General features: G+C 39.3%; 1 protein-coding gene across 1 annotated transcript in view; it reads left to right on the top strand.

The window, feature by feature from the left end:
- The window catches only part of LRBA (LPS responsive beige-like anchor protein), a 567,906-nt gene that overhangs the window by 397,110 nt on the left and 148,468 nt on the right, over positions 1-22,328 (top strand). The window contains exons 43-45 of the mRNA XM_034771513.1: positions 10,977-11,070; positions 15,576-15,716; positions 16,945-17,064. Of these exons, the coding sequence (XP_034627404.1) occupies positions 10,977-11,070; positions 15,576-15,716; positions 16,945-17,064 (355 nt within the window). The remainder of the gene's footprint in view (positions 1-10,976; positions 11,071-15,575; positions 15,717-16,944; positions 17,065-22,328) is intronic.

Raw genomic sequence — 22,328 nt, 5'->3', positions numbered from 1 at the left:
ATGCATGACCGATCTTCTCGGTCATGCATACAAAAGCCCCCCCCCCCCCGTTTCTTGACTGCCACCTCCAGAACCTTCCTGCCCCCTGGCCCCCTTACCCTGCTGCTCAGAACAGGGTGTTGGGCTCTGTGCGAGCCGGACACGTGGCTAAGCTCCCCAGCACAACAAAACCCGGTCCCTGGCCCGGACCGGGCTGCAGGGGAGAGCTGCCCTTGTATCAGCACAAAGTGCTCTCGCTCCCGCTTTGCTACGCTGCATGGCAGAAACCGCTCCCAGTTGCAAAAGGGGAGGGCTGCACTTTGTGCTGATACACTTGCTCAGAATGCAGGGCGGATCCGGCTCCTCTACAGCTGCTCCGGTGTCCAGCCCGGGACTTTCCTGCAGCCCTCCCAGCCGCTCGGTCTGCTCTGCCGGGGGAGGGGGGAAATCCCGGACATTGTGAGTGCTTTACAAATTCCCCCCGGACGCTATTTTTAGTACAAAAAGGAGGACATGTCCGGGTAAATCCGGACAAATGGTAACCCTAACAGTGAATGAAGGACTTGGTGCTGACCATGATGGACCCCACCAAGGGCCCAAGATACATACAAGAGGAATCAAGAAGAAAAGATACCAGGGACCTCCAGAGTTGTTTCCTGTGCTGAAGAGATGGCCAGCACTGGAACCGGCCCCAGTGTCTCACCATCTGACAGCACCACCATTCAAAAAGGAAAAGTAGCTTTAGTTGCCAGCATTGAGTAGCGATCCCTTCAGAGAGTAACACCACGGAGGGCACCAGGTAGCTGTCATTCAGAACTCTGTCCCAGATTGGGCATGAGTGCCATTAATCTCAACCAGGCCAACACCCATACATCATGCCACCTTGGACATAAAGGCCTTACTGGGGATGATCATCACGCACATCCAGGAGCAGATCTCCCTCCCACGTTTCCATAAAGAGGAGGAGATCCCATTCCACAGTGGAATCGTTAACCAAGCCACCCACAATTGAGCCAAAGAGGCCCTCTGGGAGCAAGAGAGAGCTGTCTGTCTTCACTCAAGAAATTGTCTTCATCGCCAGATGACACAATGACACCAGTCCCGGCACTGGTGATAAATAGCTTTAAAGCATTTCAGGATTTTCTGTCCCACATTGTGGAGACCTTGAATAGAGAAGTTCAGCCAACTCTTTATCTTGAGCACGACAATGCTGGCTAGTATTGACCTCCCTATTAAAGAGGGGATCCTGGAACTGGCTAAAGGATGTGGCATTCACTGGCCACTCTTCCTCCCACTGTGAAAAGAGCGGAGAAGAGATATCAGGTGTCCCCAAAGGGCTTTGAACACTCTTATGCCAATCCAGACTCAGGATCTCTGGTTGTTTTGGTAATACACGAAAAAGTGAAGTTTATGAAAGATACATGTAGAGATAAAAATAAATTTGGACCCTTTAGGGCACAAAGCATATTTATCAACTTCACTTTATCCTGAGGGCGAACTCCCAGGTCCTCGTTCCCAAATACTGTTTCCTCACTTAATAGATAGACTCATAGAATATCAGGGTTGGAAGGGACCTCAGGAGGTCATCTAGTCCAACCCCCTGCTCAAAGCAAGACCAATCCCCAGACAGATTTTTATCCCAATTCCCTAAATGTGGCAGTCACTGCGACAGGCCTTGTGGTTCCAGGCATCCGGCATACCACACGAGGTACATACCGCCATATACGACCTGCCCTTGGAGGGAATAAAGCTCTCTCACCAGAAAACAAATGAAAGCACTCTATTTCTTTAGGACTCAAGGGAAGTGCTGAAGTCCTTAGGGATTTACATCCTGGCCCCTTATAGAAACCCTGACAAGTACCACCTCCAGTAGAGCAGAGACATCATCCTGCTCCTGAGATTGACAGCCAGAATACCCACAAAGAAAGAAGCCCAAGTAGTCAAAGGGGTGCCCGTCTTCCACTGCCTCAGCTAATCTGGTTCCCTCTAAAGAAGCAGCAGATTTGACTCCAGTTTGATTCAATGCTCCCATCAGTTTGGAGCCTGTGTCCACCTTTAAGAATTACCTTGTCCTTTTCCATCAGGCCTGGGTGGCCTTTACAGCTGACAAATGAGTGATAGATATCATCAACTACAGCTACCCTATCCATTTCAAAATATTATCTCCACCCACTGTCCTTCCCCGTTCTCTTCAGGGACTCACTATTATGAACAGAAATGGCCTGATTGCTTCATCTTGGGGCTGTAGAAGAGGTACCACAGGAGTACTAGGGAAGAGTTTTCTATTTCTATTACTTACACATCCCAGATTAGAAAGGGGATGTTTGTCCTATCCTAGACCTGAGGAAACTGAAAAATATATATGCTACCTCAGATTCAGGCTGCTAATGGTTGCCTCTATCATCCCATCTCTTCAGACTCAAGACTGGTTCATGTCCCTTGACTTGCAGGATGCATATGTCCATTTAGCCATCCATCTGGCCCACAGGAAGTATCTAAGATTCACAACATCTAATCAGTACCCATACAAAGTACTGTCATTCAGACTCTGCACAGCATTGAGAGTCTCCACAAAGTAGTACTGGAAGTAGTACTGGCACTCCTCAGAAGGAAGGGCATTCCTGTCTACCCTTACCTTGATGGTTGGCTGATTTAGGGCAGACCCAAACAGGAGACAGTAGCAAGAATCATATAGAATCATAGGATAGGAAAGGGCTTTGAGAGGTCATATAGTCCAGTCCCCTGCACTCATTGCAGGACTAAGTGTTATCTAGACCATCCCTGACAGCTATGCTCTCTTCACTAGAAGGCCCAGCTGAGAGAACAGGAACTACAATCCCATCACGGATGATAGAGTTCACTGACACCATCTCAAAGAAACACAGTTACTAGGTTTATTACTACAAAACTGTTTTTGCTCTTGTTCCTGGATGTTGCTGCTTTTAAAGATGAAAATGTAAATAGATAATTTATCCTTGGGGTATGGACTGGTTTGTGCAAATCATTGAATTTTGTAGATAGCACATCTCTGGTGAACTGGTCACATGCTTTGCTGTAAGAGAATGGTTCCATTTTCATGTTAGGTGATCGGGGTGGAATAGTCTTCTGTGTGTTTCCTAAACTACTTAGTGTGAAGTGTATGTAAATCTTTTACTTTGCTTATTTACCACATGATGTACAGCTGGGGTCCACCAGATTATCAGCCATTAGAATCACTTAAATCAATATTTCAAATTCCAAATAAAAAATTGCTGTTGGCTGAGTGGAAGACTACATTGCTGCTGGCACCAAGTAATTAGGAATAGATTTCAGGCCTCAAACTCCTTTTAAAGAACTTCACTTCATATTTAGGCACCTTTGATTTCATGTACAATAATCAGATTGCATTTAGGTGTTGTGGCTCAGACTGTACTTCATCATTGCCATCTAGAGAGGCCTGTGAGAAATTAAAGCTAATCCCGTCAGTTTTTGATAAAGTATGGTGATTTCTAGGCAAGCCCTTTCACATTATGCTGTGCAAGTGTGGATTAAAAAGAATCTACTATTGATCAGGTCATTTATGAACTTTGTCTATACAAGGTAGTCAGGGTCTTGCTTTCAATAATTTTGTTTAAATATTCAATGAATTACTCTAGAAATAAAGATGTTCCTTAGTTTAATAGTCCTTTTTTTCTTCACATTAATTTATACTCTATTTAAACCGCTGCTTTTCTATGTTGTGGTGCAATGGTTGCTGTACTGTACTTAGGTCTGTGTATGAGTTCAGTTTTAACAGGAGCTTTAAACCTTTATTTTGGAAAAATATCATTAAAATGGAAAAACCATAACACAGAATATAAACTTTGTGTACAGCTTGAATTTTCCATGATGGTTTGATTAAAAAGATGAATTGATACAAAAAAAGAGTTTAAAAATCATCCAGTTTGTCAAATTTTCACTGGATTGTTTCTTTTTTGGTACTCCTTTTGCAAGAAATCTAAAATACCTGTGCTCTGGCCACACTGTTGCTCCTCGTGCTGATGGCTAGAATATCAATTATACATTGGTAGTGTTTGTCTATGGAATATTGTATAGCTTTTTAGCCATAATGGAGAATAATGAATCAGGATTTCAAATCTCATATCTTCAAGGTGCTGTTTAAATTTCCATGCAATTCACTATTTTTATTTTTAACTGTGGCCATCAACCCCAACTTAGAAAATAGTTAAGATCAGACCTGCTGAACACGCCCCATCCCACTAAGAAAAAATAATAGACACCGCTCGTACAAGTCTCTGCAGGTGCAGAATCCAGATCTCTAACACAACAGATGCCATTCTTAGCCACTGCACCACACTGTCTTTTAGAATGACTAAACCAGTTAGGATAATCCAATCTCTAACCACTGTAAACCACACTCCTCTCCCAGAGCCAGGGATAGAATCCAGGATTCTTTGCTGACAATATTCTGCTGCTGACTAGTGAGTAAATACACCTCTACCTCGATATAACGCAGTCCTCAGAAGCCAAAAAATCTTACCGTGTTATAGGTGAAATCGCATTATACTGAGCTTGCTTTGATCCACCGGAGTGCGCAGCCCCAACTGCCCCGGAGTACTGCTTTACCGCATTATATCCGAATTTGTGTTATATCGAGTTGCTTTATATCGAGGTAGTGGTGTAGTTGTGTAATGCCCTGAGAAAGTGTGTATCAAGTCATCCTAGCCAGTCAATTACTACCAATTACTCTTGTAGCTCAAGTAGTAATTGTTTAAGCTAGGGATGTGAAGGTTAAGGGGTTCACTTTTTTGCTGAACAATGTAAAGAGATGGTAGGTTTCGATATGATTAGCACAGTGAGAACACCACTTTAAAATAGGTTTTGTACTGAAAAACTGTGATGATCTAAATTATGGTATGAATAACCAAAATACATGTTTCACATTTCAGTCATTTGTCACACATTTTGCTTGTGTAACCCACTGGCCAATGTATGCTTTGTCCGTCCGTCCCCCCCCCAACCCCACTCTATGCCTAGTCATGCAGAGAGGATGTAAGTCTGTTACAGCTCTCAGCTTGAGAAAATGGGCTTTTTAGCACAAGCTGTAAAAACTCATGCTTGGAGCTCTGGTGGTCAATGGTTCAACTCCTGGTGTTGGCCAAAATGGTAGCTATCACATTTACAGGCACACCACCTTGACATGTTTGAAGGCTGAGAGGTATGTTTCATCCTGGCAAGAAATGGGGAGAGCAATAAGCAGATCTGCTGGTATAATGAAGGTACACATTCCCTGTTCCTGCCACTGCTCCTGGCTCTATCCAATTTCTGGAAGGCCATGAGGGCCTATGGACTGTTTTGGAAAGTGACTGGTAACAAAGGTTGCTTCAGGGAGGTTCCTTCAGGCTGACAGGTTATGTTGTCACTGCTAATCATGGAGGATTACTCTTGGTGTATTTACTTTCAGTAACTTTTAAATAGGGAAAAATGTAATCAAATAATTTATTGAGGCACAGCACAGCCTCTACACACTCTTCCAGCACTTTGACATAGGCAGGATCGGCTTCAACAGCACCATTTCTCCCTCTGATTCCCAGGCACATGCAGCGCCCTTTCTCCCTTTATTCTGAGAGAGATCCACTGAGGTAAACCAAACCTTAGCAGTGACTTCAACAGTATTAAGACTGAGTGACTTCCCAGATGCATGCCATGTGTGACAGTCAGTCATGCTGATTGTTTGATATAAGTTACATAAAAATATATAAGATCACGGCTAACGTTTTATTTTAGAGTCTAAGTTTGAAGTTGGGTTATGCATTACGTTTGGGTATCTGTTGGAGATGGAAGTGAAAGCCTTACAGAATGTTGGAGTGCATTATCGATAGTGTTGTAGGCAATATGAAGATGGAAAGAAATGCACTATCACTAAACATAAGGTTATTTTGCTGTTTTGAGCTAGAGGTTATTGATCAGTGATCATCTTCAGACACATTAAGCTTCTGTATTTTTGCATCATTAAAAACACTTTTATGTGGACACATTCAAGCTTTTTAACCTTGGGACAACCCTTAGAGCATTTTTATTAGTGGATAGTTTTACCTGGCTAAACAACATATGTTAGCTTTTAAGTAAAAATCTCAATTAATATTAGTTTATGTACACAATGTGGGCGAATGATAGTAATGACACTGATATATAAACAATGATAGTTACCTTTTTATTTAGTTGGTCCAGGATAATTTACTTATTTTGCCATTTGAGTTGCTTTTTATGTTCTCAGTGAGCCGTATTGTGCCATAATTGGTTAAACAAATTTTCCCATTGATTTGAAAAGCGAGTTTTGCTTAAATATTGATGGCATAATATGGTCCAATGCATTTTCAGGACTATCTAGGGTCACTTCAAACATGTATTTGTAAGAGATACAAAGCTCATTGAAAAAATCATACTGATAGATCTAATACTCAGTGGCTTTGGTATTTTTTAGATTATATAACATTTAATTTTAGAATATGTTGAGATAACAGTGCTATGCCATTTAATCCATATGCAGTACATGAAAAAATATCCAAAGAGACTAGATTTGATAAAAATGCTGATCACAGTCTGTTGGTTATTCTTGTCAGTTAGATAAAGGAGCTGATGAGAAATAGTTGTCTGCACCCTAAACAGTGCATACGAGTCTTAAATGAGCCCACTGGAGGCCATTTATCTGTGTCTCTTCACCAGGATAAAATAAAATAAATGTTTGAGTGAAAAATTCATTTGCATCTCAAAATAACAGCAAGTTTGATGTAGAGGAATACCCTTGACTGGCTTTTATGTCTGGGCATAAACAGGAAGATCCTGTGTGGTTTCAGTGACCATTTGTGATTTTTTTTTCCATTCTCTTTGTGAATTGTTTTAGTATGGTGAGCTTTGGGATATATGTTTTGTAGATGATACTTAATTATTCTCACTTGCATATGAAACCTGTTTATATTTTGGAAATGATTGTAATATCAGCTATACTTAATGTTTAACTGTTCCCTTCAAGAATTACTTTCACTATTGTCTGTTTATGACACGCACACACAGGCACACACACACACGCACACACACTGTTTGTTGGACTGCAATACTAGATACCAGATAATTCTTTGAGATACCTTTATTCAAAACCATCTGTTATATCGGTGATCATGTGCATAATGATATGCCTGTGTCACGGGGAAAGAAGTTTAAGTAGATGGAATGTGAACAAATGTCAAATGGATACTAACTTGATTAGTGTCAGATGTTAAAGGTACATCATCTCCAGTGATTTGCAAAGGAGGCAGCACAATTGCAAGAGAGCCACACTCTGAGGTAAAATAATTTGAGTACACTCACTTGTTATGCTAATCATGGGACAATTCCAACAGAGAATCCTAGAGTTATTCAAACCCAACATCCCTACTAGCTCCCTAACAGATGATGGAACTAATGTCCTAAGATTGGAGTCCTTTAAACTGATTGTAGTACTATGTAACTAAATTATGATCTGAATATGACCTTTAACAAAACACACCATAATAATGCTATTCAGGTAAAGAGAAGAGGGGAAGAAAAGGTACTATGTCACGTACATGGTCACTGAAATAACCTGTCTTCTTCCTGTGTAAGCAAATTTGTGGATACACCCAGACACAAAAGCTAACCATGTGCAGTTGTCTATAGCAAACTTGCTGTTACTTTTAAATGCCAAGTGTCTTACTCACCTCCCCCAGCCTCAAGACATGGGGTCTTTGTCTGGACTAACAGGAAAAAGGGGTTATGGCTCCTTTAAGGGTCCCTCCACCCTCCGGGTTGGGGAAGAGGTGGTCAGGGGAGGGAGAAACGTCACCTGAGCTGGTGAGCGAGCCGCCGAGACTCAGGTGTGCCACTGGCTTCTGAACATCCTAGGAAAGTATATATGCTATATCCCTCTGGCCTGAACCTGCTCTCATGCCTGGGTTAGCAGCTGTCATCCCTAGGATTAGCATTGGACTGGGTTTTTTTATTTTGCTGTGAGCATTGTGCTAATCAAGTTTTTGATTAGTTATTGACCTACCCAGTGGGGTAGATCAGTAGGTAAGGTTCAAGTTGTCACAATATAGCAAGTTGCTGATGTCCAGAGAAGGTACTGGGGGGCCCGTTCCCCGACAAACCAGAATTGGACATTCATAATGTTGTGGCCTAATGAAACCACACCCATCTTGTCTGTCTTCCTGCAAGTCCAGGACAATGAGGTTTTCATTTCAATTATAGTCCTATTGACCACATTTTAAGTGTCCAGATCCTTTTTTGGTGCTTAGCTTATATTAGTAATAGGGGGAAAAAAACAAAATGTCCTCCGATACTGCAACATGAACCTCATCCAAAGCTTCCCCTGAGCTTGTATGTTCCAAAGGTAGGAACTCATGTGTAATAGCTCCCTAATTTCCTTTGAACGCAAGAAATGCTCCCTCTCAGTTTGCCTTATCAGCATGATTTCAACACTTAATATCTGAGAACTAAGTGCAAGGTTTTCGCACCTGATCCAAAGGTGACTTAACAAATAAAACCCTCAATATCTATACAGGATTTTAATATAGACTGTGTTTTAACTGCTTAAATGCTTTAAGGATTTGCTCTGTACTTATGCCGGTCATTTCAGTGCACCCAAAATCAAGTCAGTGCATTAGAAGACACTGCTATTAAGCCCTGCCAGCCTGCTCTAGGGCTTAAAATATAAATTAGAAGTATTCACAGCCACTGTGACTCAAACCGTATAGAATAATTAGAACTAAATATGAAATCACTGCTGATAAAATTTGTGGATGACAAAGATTGTCAGAATGGTAAATAAGGATGAAAACAGGGCAGTCAGAGACTAGTCTGGAGTGATTGGTAAGCTGGCCCATTCAAACAAAATGCATTTGGCTGTATTAAAACACAAAGTTTTACATGCAGGGGTAAGGAATGTAGGCCATACCTACAGAATGTGGGGGACTGTCTTGAAATGCAGTGACTCTGAAAAGGATTTAAGAGTTATAGGAGACAAGCAACTAAAGATGAACTTCTAGTGTGATGCTGTGACAAAAAGGGCTAATGCAATTCTTCAATGTGTAAATAGAGGAATAGTGAATAGGAATAGAGGTGATCTTACCTATGTATACCACATTGGTGAGGCAAATACTAGAATACTTTGCACTGTTCCGGTACATTTAAAAAAAGATGTTGAAAAATTAGGATGAATGCAGAAAAGAACCACAAAAGTGACTCAAGGGCTAGAGAATGTTTCTTACAATGAGAGACTTAAAGAGCTCAATCTGTTTAGTTTATGAAAAAGAAGATTGAGAGGTGACTTGATCACAGTGTATAAATACCATAATGGGAGAAAATACTGGGTACTAAAGGGCTCTTTAATTTAACAGAGAAAGGCAAAAAAAGAACCAATGGCTGGAAGCTGAAGCCTGTCAAGTTCAAATGGGAAATGAGGCACACATTTTTAAGAGGGAGGATGATTAACCACTGCAACAAACTACCAAGGGACGTGTGAATTCTCCATTTCTTGCTGCAGATCGAGGGAAGTGATTATTCCCCTCTATTCGGCACTGGGGAGGCCACATCTGGAGTATTGCGTCCAGTTTTGGGCCCCCCACGACAGAAAGGATGTGGACAAATGGAGAGAGTCCAGCGGAGGGCATGAAAACGATCAGGGGATTGGGGCACATGACTTATGAGGAGAGGCTGAGGGAACTGGGCTTGTTTAGTCTGGAGAAGAGAAAAGTGAGCGGGGATTTGATAGCAGCCTTCAACTATCTGAAGGGGGTTCCAAGGAGGATGGAGCTCTGCTGTTGTCAGTGGTGGCAGATGACAGAACAAGGAGCAATGGTCTCAAGTTGCAGTGGGGGGGAGGACTAAGTTGGATATTAGGAAACACTGTTTCACTAGGAGGGTGGTGAAGCACTGGAATGGGTTACCTAGGGACGTGATGGAATCTCCTTCCTTAGAGGTTTTTAAGGCCTGGCTTGACAAAGCCCTGGCTGGGATGATTTAGTTGGAGTTGGTCCTGCTTTGAGCAGGGGGTTGGACTAGATGACCTCCTGAGGTCTCTTCCAACCCTAATCTTCTATGATTCTATGATGTGTTCAAATCAAGACTGGATACTTTTCCTGAAGATTTGTGTTTGACCAAGCACAAGTTATTGAAAAATCTCAATAATGAAAACCAGATAAGTGGTCTTGAAAATAAATCCTAGGAAGAACAAAGATCATACTTGGCAAATATGCCAAGAAGCATAACTCAACAGTGCAAACAATTAGATGTACAAAACTTCAGATAGTGGGTAGGATCAGACAGAAAAAGATAAAAAATCAAGAGGAGAAGCAAGTTCAGGATCAGATTTTATTTTTTTAAATAATGCTGTTTAATTTTTTATTACTGTATATTTTTTATTTTTAATACTGCCAAAGTATTTCTAGCCAAAGTATGTAATAAGATATCAGATCTTTAAAAGAACCGTATGTTGTTGTGCTTACTGTCTTCATATTTTTTTCCTGCCACTTCAATTCAGATACAACTTTGACAGCTTATATCCTGAGAAACAATACACTTAGAGACTAAAACATCCTAGCCATTATAGCAGGAGCACATTGTGGGTCAAAGGTTTGAGTAGGTGGAGACAATGATCCTTTAGTAGCGGGGGATGCCCCCTTAAGGAAGGGCCATAATTATTTAATCCCCATCACCTATGACAGGTTCTGTGGTGGGTTTGTCTGGGGCCAAAGAGGTCTGCAAAGCAGAAATGAGTCTTTTCCTTTCAAGAATTATCCTTTGTTACATTTTTGAGTATGTTGATAAAGTTATGGCCCTTTCTGTCTCTGTTGTCCTTGCTCCCCTGCCATTCATGATGTTTCATGCCATTTTGCAAACTCAGAATAAGTGTGAAATGGGAGAGAGGCTCAAACTGACCAGTAAGAATATAGGCCAAATATTCTTAGAAAAAGCTTATTCATTAGAAGTTGTCTAATCTGTAGGAGTGATTCTAAAATCTTCAATAAAGAAAACGAAAACCTAATAGGTTATGACATTAAGTACGCGCATGGAACCAATGTAGGAAGTAACAAACAAGTAAGCAGTGACTGAAAATTATTAATGAAAACCAGACGCTGAGATTAAGAAAAACAGGAAGACAAGAAAATGTTCTTCAGAATACTCTTAAGGAAAACAGGAGTTACAAGACTTCGAGGACACAGTTGTAATGGGGTGACAAATGTTTAGCTTCAAGGGCAATGATAGTACTTACAGACAGAGAAAGCATTATGAGGGGACCAAAAAGTTTTTCAGCTGGTACTACAGAAACGTATTACAAGAAATAAAATCTTCACAACCATATATAAAATGAGGCAGACAGTTCTTGTTAAAGGGTTCTGACATAACGGATGGAGTCATCAAGAGCAGAAATAAGTGAAAAAGATAGTTTCAACATGAATAACAGGTAGTCGTCAGTCAAATAACAGAAGAGCTAGAGAAACTATTAATGGAATAGATAGAAAAAAACTCCAGTTCAGAGGGCCCGCAAGGGGGTGCACCTGATGTGATTCTTGTTCATGATGAAGGAAAGCAGAAATATGTAGTCCTATGAATAAGAACACCTTTTCACTGGTCTAAAAACCCTGTACTACATTACTGACCATTGAATTACTGTTGTCCTCCCTCTTCCTGGGAATTCATGGACCCCATTGGTTTCCAAAAGTCAGTTTCTGGGAATACTTCTCCAAGAACCAGGGAGGTAAAGAGACTGTTAAAACACTATAATCACCTATTATCTACAATAATTAATATTCTTGCCTCTAAATGTCATCTCATTGTCCTTTCAAATCCTTTGTGGATTTTAAGTAACCAAGACAAAAGACCAGATTCATGATCACAAATCCTCCAAATTTTGCCTCTGTAAAAGGTGTACAGTCAGTGAAACAAAAAGTGTGTTATTTCTGTAATAAGGAAAAAGCTTACATTTTGATATACAAAGGAATCCAGTTATAAAAATAATGTAAAGATGACATCAAAAGATGGCATCCTTAAAATAAGGCTAGCTAAAAATCAAAATGAAGTATATAGGGATGAAAGCAACTACATACCTTAACTAGGCATACCACAGTTCTTTCCTTGTAAACCCTAAATCTGTTTAAATAGGACTTCAACAGTTCGTTCTCCAAAGTGAATGTATTCTATTATTTTTCTTTGTTGTACTCTAGAATGTGTGCTTATGTGATAGATACTGTGAAAAGTCTTATATTTGTCTAGACGAGAGAAGTGTGCAAATGGCATTCTGACAGTGGTCTTTGACTCTGAGACAGGGCTTCTGTACCTGAAAATGCAGGCAAGATGTGCAACTGCTCTCATAAGTACAGCATGTAAAGCAGTAAAATCAACAGAATATTCATAACGAATGAATACAGCAACACACCATAATGCCAAGGCATATTTTAAATTAGCAAAACCACCAAATATCAGCACATTGTAATTGATTGTTTTTCAACAGTCCAAATCTGCTTTAGTCTGTTTTAAAGGAAGGAAATTTAAAGTGGTCCAAAGACTGGGATTTGCTATATTCAATTCTAGACCAAAAAGTATGTTTAAAAAAATACTGCTACACCAAGAACACTTTAAAAGTTTAATATTCCTGGAAAGATTGGAATCTCCATGTTCCTTCATATGTAGCTTTTGTATGTACCTTTGGCTGAGGACAGGATCATTAGCTCTTTTAAAATAAGCAAAACAAAAAGTTACTTACCATATTTTTGCTTCTCCTCATACACTAATAGGAGTATCTGATCATTTAATCTACAGACTAAGATCTACTTCTTCCATTCCATCCATTGCAGCAACAAAGAATGGAATTACTGAGGATGAAGGCTATAGCTTTGAGTTTGTCATTTTTCTTCGATTTGTAGCTGGAGGGAAACCATGTTGGCTAGTGAGCAACTCTGCTCCCATCATTTCTATAAATACATTTACATAGCTTCGGGTGGATTACCTCTCTTTGCCATCAGGTAGAAGAATCAGCCCTCATCCCCAACCTCAGTAGTTAACAACGGTTACCTATTTATTTCCAAATATATGCATTACTAAGAAATTTGGATTAACATTTTAAATCAAATTCAGCTTTGGGAAGGATTTTTGAATAGCCACTATACAATGATTTCCAGTATGGCTCAAGCTTAGTTAACGGTTTACAGCACTTTATAGCATTGTTGAATCACCTCGTCTGCTAAATCAGTTGTCAGAAAAATATGGGCCAGCATGGTAGAATGTATTAGACCAATACATTGTCTCCATTTTATTATGAAGCTGCTGAGGAAGCTGTGATATACAGCACTGTCATTACAGATCTATTGTTAGAGGGGTTCCACAGTGTTTTGTGCACTGCCATTAATTTATAGCAGTAAACAATATGTAGCTCTCCGACTGCAGCAAAGCAGAATCTTTTAATGAGGTGGATGTTATTACCACAATAAATCAGTGCATTCGTGTAATGTATAATTCAATGTGTGTATTCCCACTGTAACTTCTCTGAGTAAGCTGATAGTGTATCATTGTCAGTGCACAGCTCTGTGGTTCGTTGTTTTTTTTTGTTTTGGTTTGGGTTTTTTTTGTTTTTTCCTCCTAAGCTTTCTGTCGTTTGGGGACTTTTTTTTTTTTTTTTTTATTTGCTTGAAAATAAATGTGGCATGTCTTGATGGTTGTCCTGTTGCAGGCTTAAGAAACCAACTGTAACAATAATAGTGAGAATCAATACTGTGGATTTTAGCTGTATGGATCTCTGCATGATACCATTTTTTCAAAAGAGAATGAAATCAATCCTAATTGGTTTTAGCTTTATATTCAAGGAATGTAATTCTATAACTATTGATTTGGGGCATACTCATTTGCAGGGTAATAAAAATAGGAGCAAATTAAGTGAATACTTAAAATGCTACAGTACTATACAGATACAGCACTGATTCTATTTTTAATTCATACAAGTTTTTTTACAAATGATCTTATATCTCCTTTTTTCCCCTCCAGCATAGCTAAGTCTTTAGGGAAAATCTGTACAGATGGAGATTCCAAAATGGTTCTGTAACAAAAAAGATAGTTCTTGGAGTCAGTTTCATTCTTCCCTGGAACACATTTGCTAAATCAGATAAAATCCTATTCTACCGCAATCACTCCTTTAAAAGGGTTACATTTCAAATTAGTGAACTGCAAAAATGGTAATCAACCTAAGATGTTTTCTTTATCCAATTGCAAAGTGAAAACTGCTTTAAGAAAGATTAGATCTTAAATCCTTGTTTGATCTGTTATCTAGAAGATACACTATAGCAACTGCAAGTAGTTTATCAGATGCCATCTGCAAGTAAACATACTTTGATAGTAGTAATCAGATAATACAAATATTTCCAAAATTATAAATACAGCAATGGACATTATTTTTTTACTTAGATTCTAAATTATTTTTTACATATGACCAAAGGATACCTCTGTTTTCATTGACTCAGCTGGATTATTGATTGTCACTTTGGCTTAGAAGCTTTACCTTGAATGTTTGTCTCATCTCGTATATATTGTTAAGTATATCCGTTAATTTTATTTTAGTAAGATGATAAATGTGAAAATATTTTTTCTGCAGGTGTATTCTTTAGTTATAACCAGGCACTTCTATAATCTGTTTATATTTGCATCATTTAATTTAATGGTATAAGAAAACACTATTCTATATCAATCTCTGTACGTATTACAGAACTGTATCAAATATTGCCCATATGTATCAAAATATTTCAGACCTCTTAAAGTATTATACATATGAAACTATTAAAAGACCACCGAATCCTGATATAGGAATAATACTATTGAAAAAACACATGGCATGTATACCAAAACTTTGTGTTTAGCAATGTTTATAAAAATGTGATAAGTCTTTTTGGTAATTTTGCATATTTAATTAACTCAGTTTGATTTTTGGTATCAATACTTTCTGATATAATTTGTCTGATTCACTAATTTCTCTCATTAATTCTTTCTCATTTTCCTGCATTACATGCAGACATATCTTATTCTTTAGGTATAATTTCTCTTGGGATTGGTTATCATAAAAAAAAAAAAAAAAAAAAAAAAAAAAACCTAGCACCAACAGCAAGAAACCAAACAAAAAAATCAAACACTAGTACTAATATCAACATTCCAGCCACACTGTTGACATTCCCTTTCACTGTTGGTCAGCCTGACATCAAGGTCCAAACTCATGTTTTTAACTGTTGCTTACAACTCATTCAATAGTCTACAAAACATCACACAGCTAGGACCCACTTCATGTAATACTGTCTGCTGTGAAATGCTTCTTAGTGATGATCAGTGTTCAATCGAAATTAGACTGTACTGGTGGAATGTAACAGCTTCTTCCATCACCTGTGTGTATATGTTATCCAAGTTTGAGATCCACATCTGTCTTCACCCACATACCAACTCTATCTGCTTTTGCAAGAAAAAAAACAACCTAGACAACATATTTGCATGCATGCTAATAATTCTGTTTGCAAAAACACTGAAAACTGGTTATGATTATGATGTGGTGATTGTCTCCTTTGTTTTAGCCTATTGGTGCTCTAAACCCAAAGAGAGCAGCATTCTTCGCAGAGCGATATGAATCATGGGAAGATGATCAGGTTCCAAAGTTTCACTATGGCACTCATTACTCAACTGCAAGTTTTGCACTCACTTGGTTGTTGAGAATTGTAAGTACAGTCCTTAAAAATACATTTACTTTTAAATAATAATGAAAGCCAAAAATAATCATAAACCATGAGTAAATTAAAACCCAACAGAATATAAGGCAATTGAGATTTTGAAGTAATTGATTATCAGCAACTTGTTTCAGTTTCCAAGGATAAAATCTGTTCCAAACTCTGAACATCGTGTTTTAATTTTTATGGGGTAGCCTTCTCAAATCAATATAAAAAGCTCTTTTCCCTTTAAAATAGGCTTTTCAAGTAGACCTCATTGTATTACATTAAATAGGCTTAACTTCTCTTCCTCACATGATTTTTTTCATTTTGTGGTGTACTCTGAAAAATTGTAAATTCTTATGAATGTATTTAATTTTCATCCCTAAAAGTTAAAATAAGATGTCTTAAGATGCTCCTAAGATTGTACATTGTCATATTTGTTTTAAATGGTGTTGCAATATATATGTAGGTAATATTGTGGATGCAACGTATTGATAATATATTGGTTAAACTGTGCATGTTTCTGTAAAATTGAAAGGTGATTTATCTTCTAGAAAGTAATTTCTTTGGGAAAGCATTAGCAGCACATCATTAATTAAAGCTTGTTAGAATGGTACAAGCATACATAAATCCTTGAAGTAATTTATAGTGCTTAGCTAATTTCAAGCAATTACCCACTAATATGTGCTTAAGTGTTCTTTAACTAAGAGGAGGCTTTTAAATCTTTCAAACATTTTTCTTTTCTAAATCATAAATTATATATTAAGCCATAACAATGGTAAAGTTACATTAAGTATTAAAATATTTATTTGCATTAATAGATAAACTTGAAGAAAAGAAAAAATCTTAGCTGATTAAGCCATGCAATTATTTAAATAAACAAACAAAAAACCCACACAAACCCTTAGATATAAAATATATTCAGCTTTTTCTTCTTAATGTGTTTAAAAGCAATTCATGTCACAACTGATCTGTAAATATTTCCCTTCCATTTTTACAAGCTTTTATTTGTCTTAATTTACAGTGAGCACAGCAGAGTAGAATTAAGGGTTACTCATACACAAAAACAGCTATGCCTGAATTATTCATCAGGTGGGTAGCAGAAATAGCCTGTCCCAATTAACCACTTATGCACCAGGAAATGAAGTAAGAGTAACCATAAACTTCAGACATGGTAATTGCCATTTTTATCACATTTCTTTCAAAAAGTATTACTTCATTTTTTTTTCTTTCATAGGAGCCCTTTACAACATTTTTCCTTCATGTACAAGGCGGGAAGTTTGACCATGCAGATAGGACTTTTTCATCAATTTCAAGAGCATGGCGCAACAGCCAGCGTGACACGTCTGATATAAAGGTAAAATACTGTTTTTAGCTTTTGTGAAAGCTGTTAACACATACTGCACTGTATTATATATTATAAGAGCAGACTTGAAGAAGAGCTCAGTATAGCCCACAAGCTTGTGTCTCTCACCAACAGAAGTTGGTCCAATAAAATAAATTACCTCACCCACCTTATCTCTCTGATCTCCTGGGACCACCACAGCTACAACAACCCTGCAAACATTTTTTTTTTTTTTTATTAAATAGGCAAGGCTGGTAGTACCCCTTACTAAGTTGCCTCACACTTCCCATTATTAGTCTTTGTTTTCTGTTCCTTATAACTTTGCCAAACTTTAATCCTTTGGGCTGAAATTTTCCATGCTGGGTGTCTGCCTCTGGTTGAATTTTTTTTTTGAAAAATTGCAGCCAAAATAATTGAGCCATTTCAAAGAACAGGACAAGGAAAAAAATGTTGTTTTGCCCATGTTAAAAAAATGTGGTGACTTTTTCTTTGAAATGTTTTAATGCCCCTTTCCTTTGGAACAGGGACTTTGTGTCAGGGGCCTTTTGCCATCCCCAGGAAAATCCACCATATTTGGCCTAATTATAAGCCTCTGAAAAATCACCTTTCACATTTTATCATTTAAATTCCCCAAAGATTATGTCTGCACTGAGCATGCTCCAGCCTGGGGCTCAGAACCACATTCCCTGAGCTCTGGGCTTCTGTGGGCTCAACTAGGTCCGGATGCCTGAACTGAGAGTAGAATGACTCTCTCCTGTGCTGTCAGTGACACCCTTTCCACTCTCTCTCAGACCAGACAACATGGAGGAGAGTGCTGCCTAATTCAAATGCAGAGGATACAAGAGCTGGACCTGTGCAGGGGAGGGAATAGGAGGGGAAGGGGAAAGGTGGGGGAGGGGCACAGATTGGGACAAGGTGCCTGGTGGTGGTGGTAGTAGTAATAGTGAAGTCTGTACTTTCTGGGTGGAGGAGTAGTGTGTATTGTTAGGTGCAGGGTTGGCTTCAGGCACCATCATTCCAAGCAGGTGCTTGGGGCGACAATCTGCAAGGGGCGGCAGTCCGTGTGATTTGCCGCCCCAAGCAGCGTGCCAAATTGCCGCCCTGGACGGCGGGGGCAGTCCGTGTGCCATTAGGGCGGCATGTGCATTTCCGCCCCGGCAGCAATTGGCGGCAGCTTCTATGTTCAGCTGCCCGCAGCGGCAATTCAGCACGCTGCTTGGGGCGGCAAAAACAGTAGAGCCGGCCCTGGTTAGCTGGTTTCACTGTTCACTTTCTTTCTTAGGTAACTCTGTGTGACATATGTTTATATATGTAACAAATCTAACTGCTTCACAGTGACGCTCTTTTTGTGTATTAATTTCTTGGTTTGTTCTACTAAATGATTAAGTGGAGATGGGTCATGGTGACTGAGGGTGGATGTGTGTGGGATTAGAAATGCAACCAGTTGGAGATTTTATGTGAGATGCTGTGTATGAACCCTTTGCCATTGTAAGATAGAATCTGTCAGAAAAGTGTAGCTCCTGACACTTTGTGTTTGTGGGTTTTTTTGCCCAGTCAATCAGGTTTAGGTGCACAATCCATATGTTTTCAATGATAATATGAATAATAGCTAGAACTGATCCTACATCCAATTTTTTAAATTGCCCGCTACACCAGTACTACTCCCAATTCACACGTCTACAAATTTTTGTGTAGATAATGTTTTTAAAATAAATCTTTCAGCATTGAAAAGTAGGACTAACATGGAAATATTTCAGCCAGATCCCAAATTCAAAGACTTCCTATTAAAAACGTATGAAGAGAAAGCAAACAAAAATTACACAGAAAATTCAAAGGGCATAAAACTACCTCATGTGAAATTTCACACCAGTTGGCCATCTGCTTTTAGAGAAAAGCAGGAATTCATGCCCAATTTTAAGCTGATTTTAGGATACAATCCTGACTATTAAGTTGTTCCCAGGCACCTCCATAATTCTCAGGGTTTTCTGAGTGGAGGGTGTCCAACTAATGAGAAGTAGGATATTTTGAAGTTTATATACCTCATCAGTAGGGCCCTACCAAGTTCATGGCCCGTTTTGGTCAATTTCACGGTCATAGGATTTTAAAAATAATAAATTTTGTGATTTCAGCTATTTAAATCTGAAATTTCACTGTGTTGTAATTGTAGGGGTCTTGACACAAAAAGGCGTTGTGGGGGGTCACGAGGTTATTATAGGGGGATTTCAGTACTGCTACCCTTACTTATGCGCTGCTGCTGGCGGTGGCGCTGCTTTCAGAGTTGGGCAGCTGGAGAGCAACTGGGCCCTCAGTCAGCAGCCACCACTCTCCAGTCATCCAGCTCTGAAGGCAGCAGCGCAGAAGTAAGGGTGGCATTGTATGGTATTGTCACTCTTCTGTGCTACTGCTGGCAGGGTACTGCCTTCAGAGCTGGACGCCTGACCAACAGTCGCCACTCTCTGGCCGCCCAACTTGAAGGTAGAGCAGAAGTAAGGGTCGCAATACTGCGGACCGTCCCCCCCCAAAATAGCCTTGCGACCTCCCTGCAACTCCCTTTTGGATCAGGACCACCAATTTGAGAAATGCTGGTCTTGCCCAAGAAATCTGTATAATATAGGGTAAAAGCACACAAAAGACCAGTTTTCATGGTCAGAGACCAGATTTCATAGTTCATGAGGTGTTTTTCGTGGCCATGAATTTGTTAGGGCCCTTCTCATCAGCTCTGACTGTCTCTGAAAATGTGTTTATTATCTTTAACTTTGTGTAGAAAAAAGGTTGAGAGGTATCTGATTTAAGAACAATGGGAACTGAAGTCATCTCTCCCCAGAAACTGTAGAGATTTCCTCAGATTGTCCAATCAAGTTCCATCCCCATCTTCTTTTGGAGGGATCAGCCCTTGCAGTGTCAAAGGATAAAGTACCTATAGGTGTATATTCAGTCCTTGGCTTTACAGTTCATAGAAATGCAGAAGTTAGAAAAGAAAAAGACTCCTACATGATCTGTTCAAGGTCCAATTATTGAGAAAGTCATGGCAAGCCAGTTTTAGCAGCTGAACTCCACCAGTATTTTTGGCCTACCCAAATCAGACTTCATATGATGTGGAAATCATGCTGCTCATTAAACTAGACTGTCTCATCCAGACAATGGACAAATATCTATTCTAATACTGTTAAATCTATAAAAAGCCTTAGATAAAGTTTGTCACAGTACACTACAGGCCCATTGGTGTGTGGGGTTGAGCTTGCTCTGTTTCCTTTTTGGCTAGATTCCCACAGAGTTGTGATAGCATCTATCCGTTCACACTTGCAGTCCCATGAGAGTTGAACTTATTCCTCTAGTTTTCAGCATCTATATTAGATCCCTTGGGGAAATCATGAATTTAAATACCATCAATATGTCATGACACCCAGTTTTTATTTTATTCTCTGAAGGAGATAACAATGTCACCATGACACTCAATGAATCTGTGTATGAAAAATAGCTGACCCAATCTTTTATCCAAGAAAGGCAGAGATTATGCTGATTGCAAGAGGGAAGTACTTAGAAGAAGTGGCAGAAACAATGATGGCTTCTCTAGCAAGGGTATCTGGTTTCTCATTTTCTAGATGTTTGTGCAGTCTTAGTTCTTCTAAACTCACTGGTGTGCCCGTACAAGTGATGAGAAATGCTTTTTTACATCTTTAGTTAGCTAGGAGACTGCAGTTCTTCCTCTTGGATGAAGACATAGTTAGTTTTCCTAGTCTCTGTCATCTCTGTACTGGACTACTTCAATTCTTTCTACATGATGCTGAATGACGAGGCCACACAAAAGCTCAGACTAGTCCCGCTTGCTGTAGCTTCTTCCTGAGTTGGGTAAATTTAAAAAAAAAAAAAAAAAAAAAAAAAAATTAATAATGGAGATATCCCATCTCCTAGAACTGGAAGGGACCTTGAAAGGTCATCGAGTCCAGCCCCCTGCCTTCACTAGCAGGACCAAGTACTGATTTTGCCCCAGATCCCTAAGTGGCCCCCTCAAGGATTGAACTCACAACCCTGGGTTTAGCAGGCCAATGCTCAAACCACTGAGCTATCCCTCCCCCCCCTCAAGAAGAGCTCATCATATTGGTACACTGGACTCTATATGTGCTTCCCAACCAACATCAAATGCACATCAGAGTCCTGGGCCTTGCTTTCAGTAATCTCTGTCTTCCTCCCATTAGACACTACCTTTCCTTTCGCAATCCACTGAGAATGCTTAAGTCATTTGGGGACATTCTGTCTGACAGAGCCCAGGGATAAACTTTCATTTGTCAGGACAGGACATTTCCTCAGCTGAAGATGAGGATGTAAGTTCCAGTGATTGAAATCCTTTACAAAGAGATGTATTCTTAATAGGGAGGAATGTAAAGTGTGTCTGATTCTTCCTTAGTCTCTCCCTAGACTTCCCCAACACATAAACACACCTAAGATGACCTTTAAAAACATAAAAGTTCTATCCAAGGAGGAACAGTGAAGATGTTCCATGCTGTGACTGCCACGCTGAATCTCTTAAATCATGTATTCAGCATCTATGTATGATGGTGATGGTGCTCAAGATGTATCCAAATTTATCAAGGCAATTTGCTTACCAATGCAGGCAAGTTTCCTGAAGTACATCTTGTTGTATAATGTCCAGTTTAATTTCAAATGTCTCAAGTTGTGGTCTTTCACCACATTCCATGGGACATTATTTCACAGTCTTATGTAGCTCAGTCTGGAAGCTTTTTCTTGTAGGCCGCATGTTCCATTTTTAATATTATCTCCTATTTATATCTCTTTGTACCACAGTAAATATATCTTATTTATATTTGATGCAGTGTGGTCTGGTGGATAGGGCACTGAAATGGAATTCAGAAAACCTGAGTTCTAACCCCATGCTCTGTCACTGACCTACTGCATGACCTTGAGCAAGTCACTTCACTTCTCTGCTTCTGTTTCCCCATCTACTCTTTGTCTTGTCTATTTGGATTGTAAACTCTTTGAGGCAAGGACTGTCTCTTGTAGCCTTCTCTATTGATTATGTTTTAGTTATATTGATTACCTAAAAATTCCCAATTAACAATCTGAGATTTGGTAGGGTCTAGTCCTAAAATCAGGCCCAGTGTTACTAGAATTACTAATAAGTTGGGAACCCCAATGTGCACAGTGGCAACACTCAAACTTAGGAAAAACCTTCTGACTTTGCAATAGTTCTGTTAATGCAATTATTAAAGATACAAACACTCCAACTCAAACAAGTTGGCAGCAATAATGCAGTGTCA

The sequence above is a fragment of the Trachemys scripta genome, chromosome 5 (genome assembly GCF_013100865.1).
Source record: "Trachemys scripta elegans isolate TJP31775 chromosome 5, CAS_Tse_1.0, whole genome shotgun sequence".
NCBI lineage: Eukaryota > Metazoa > Chordata > Testudines > Emydidae > Trachemys > Trachemys scripta.
The sequence above is the reverse complement of the archived record's forward strand: the minus strand, read 5'-3'. Positions and strand labels throughout refer to the sequence as shown.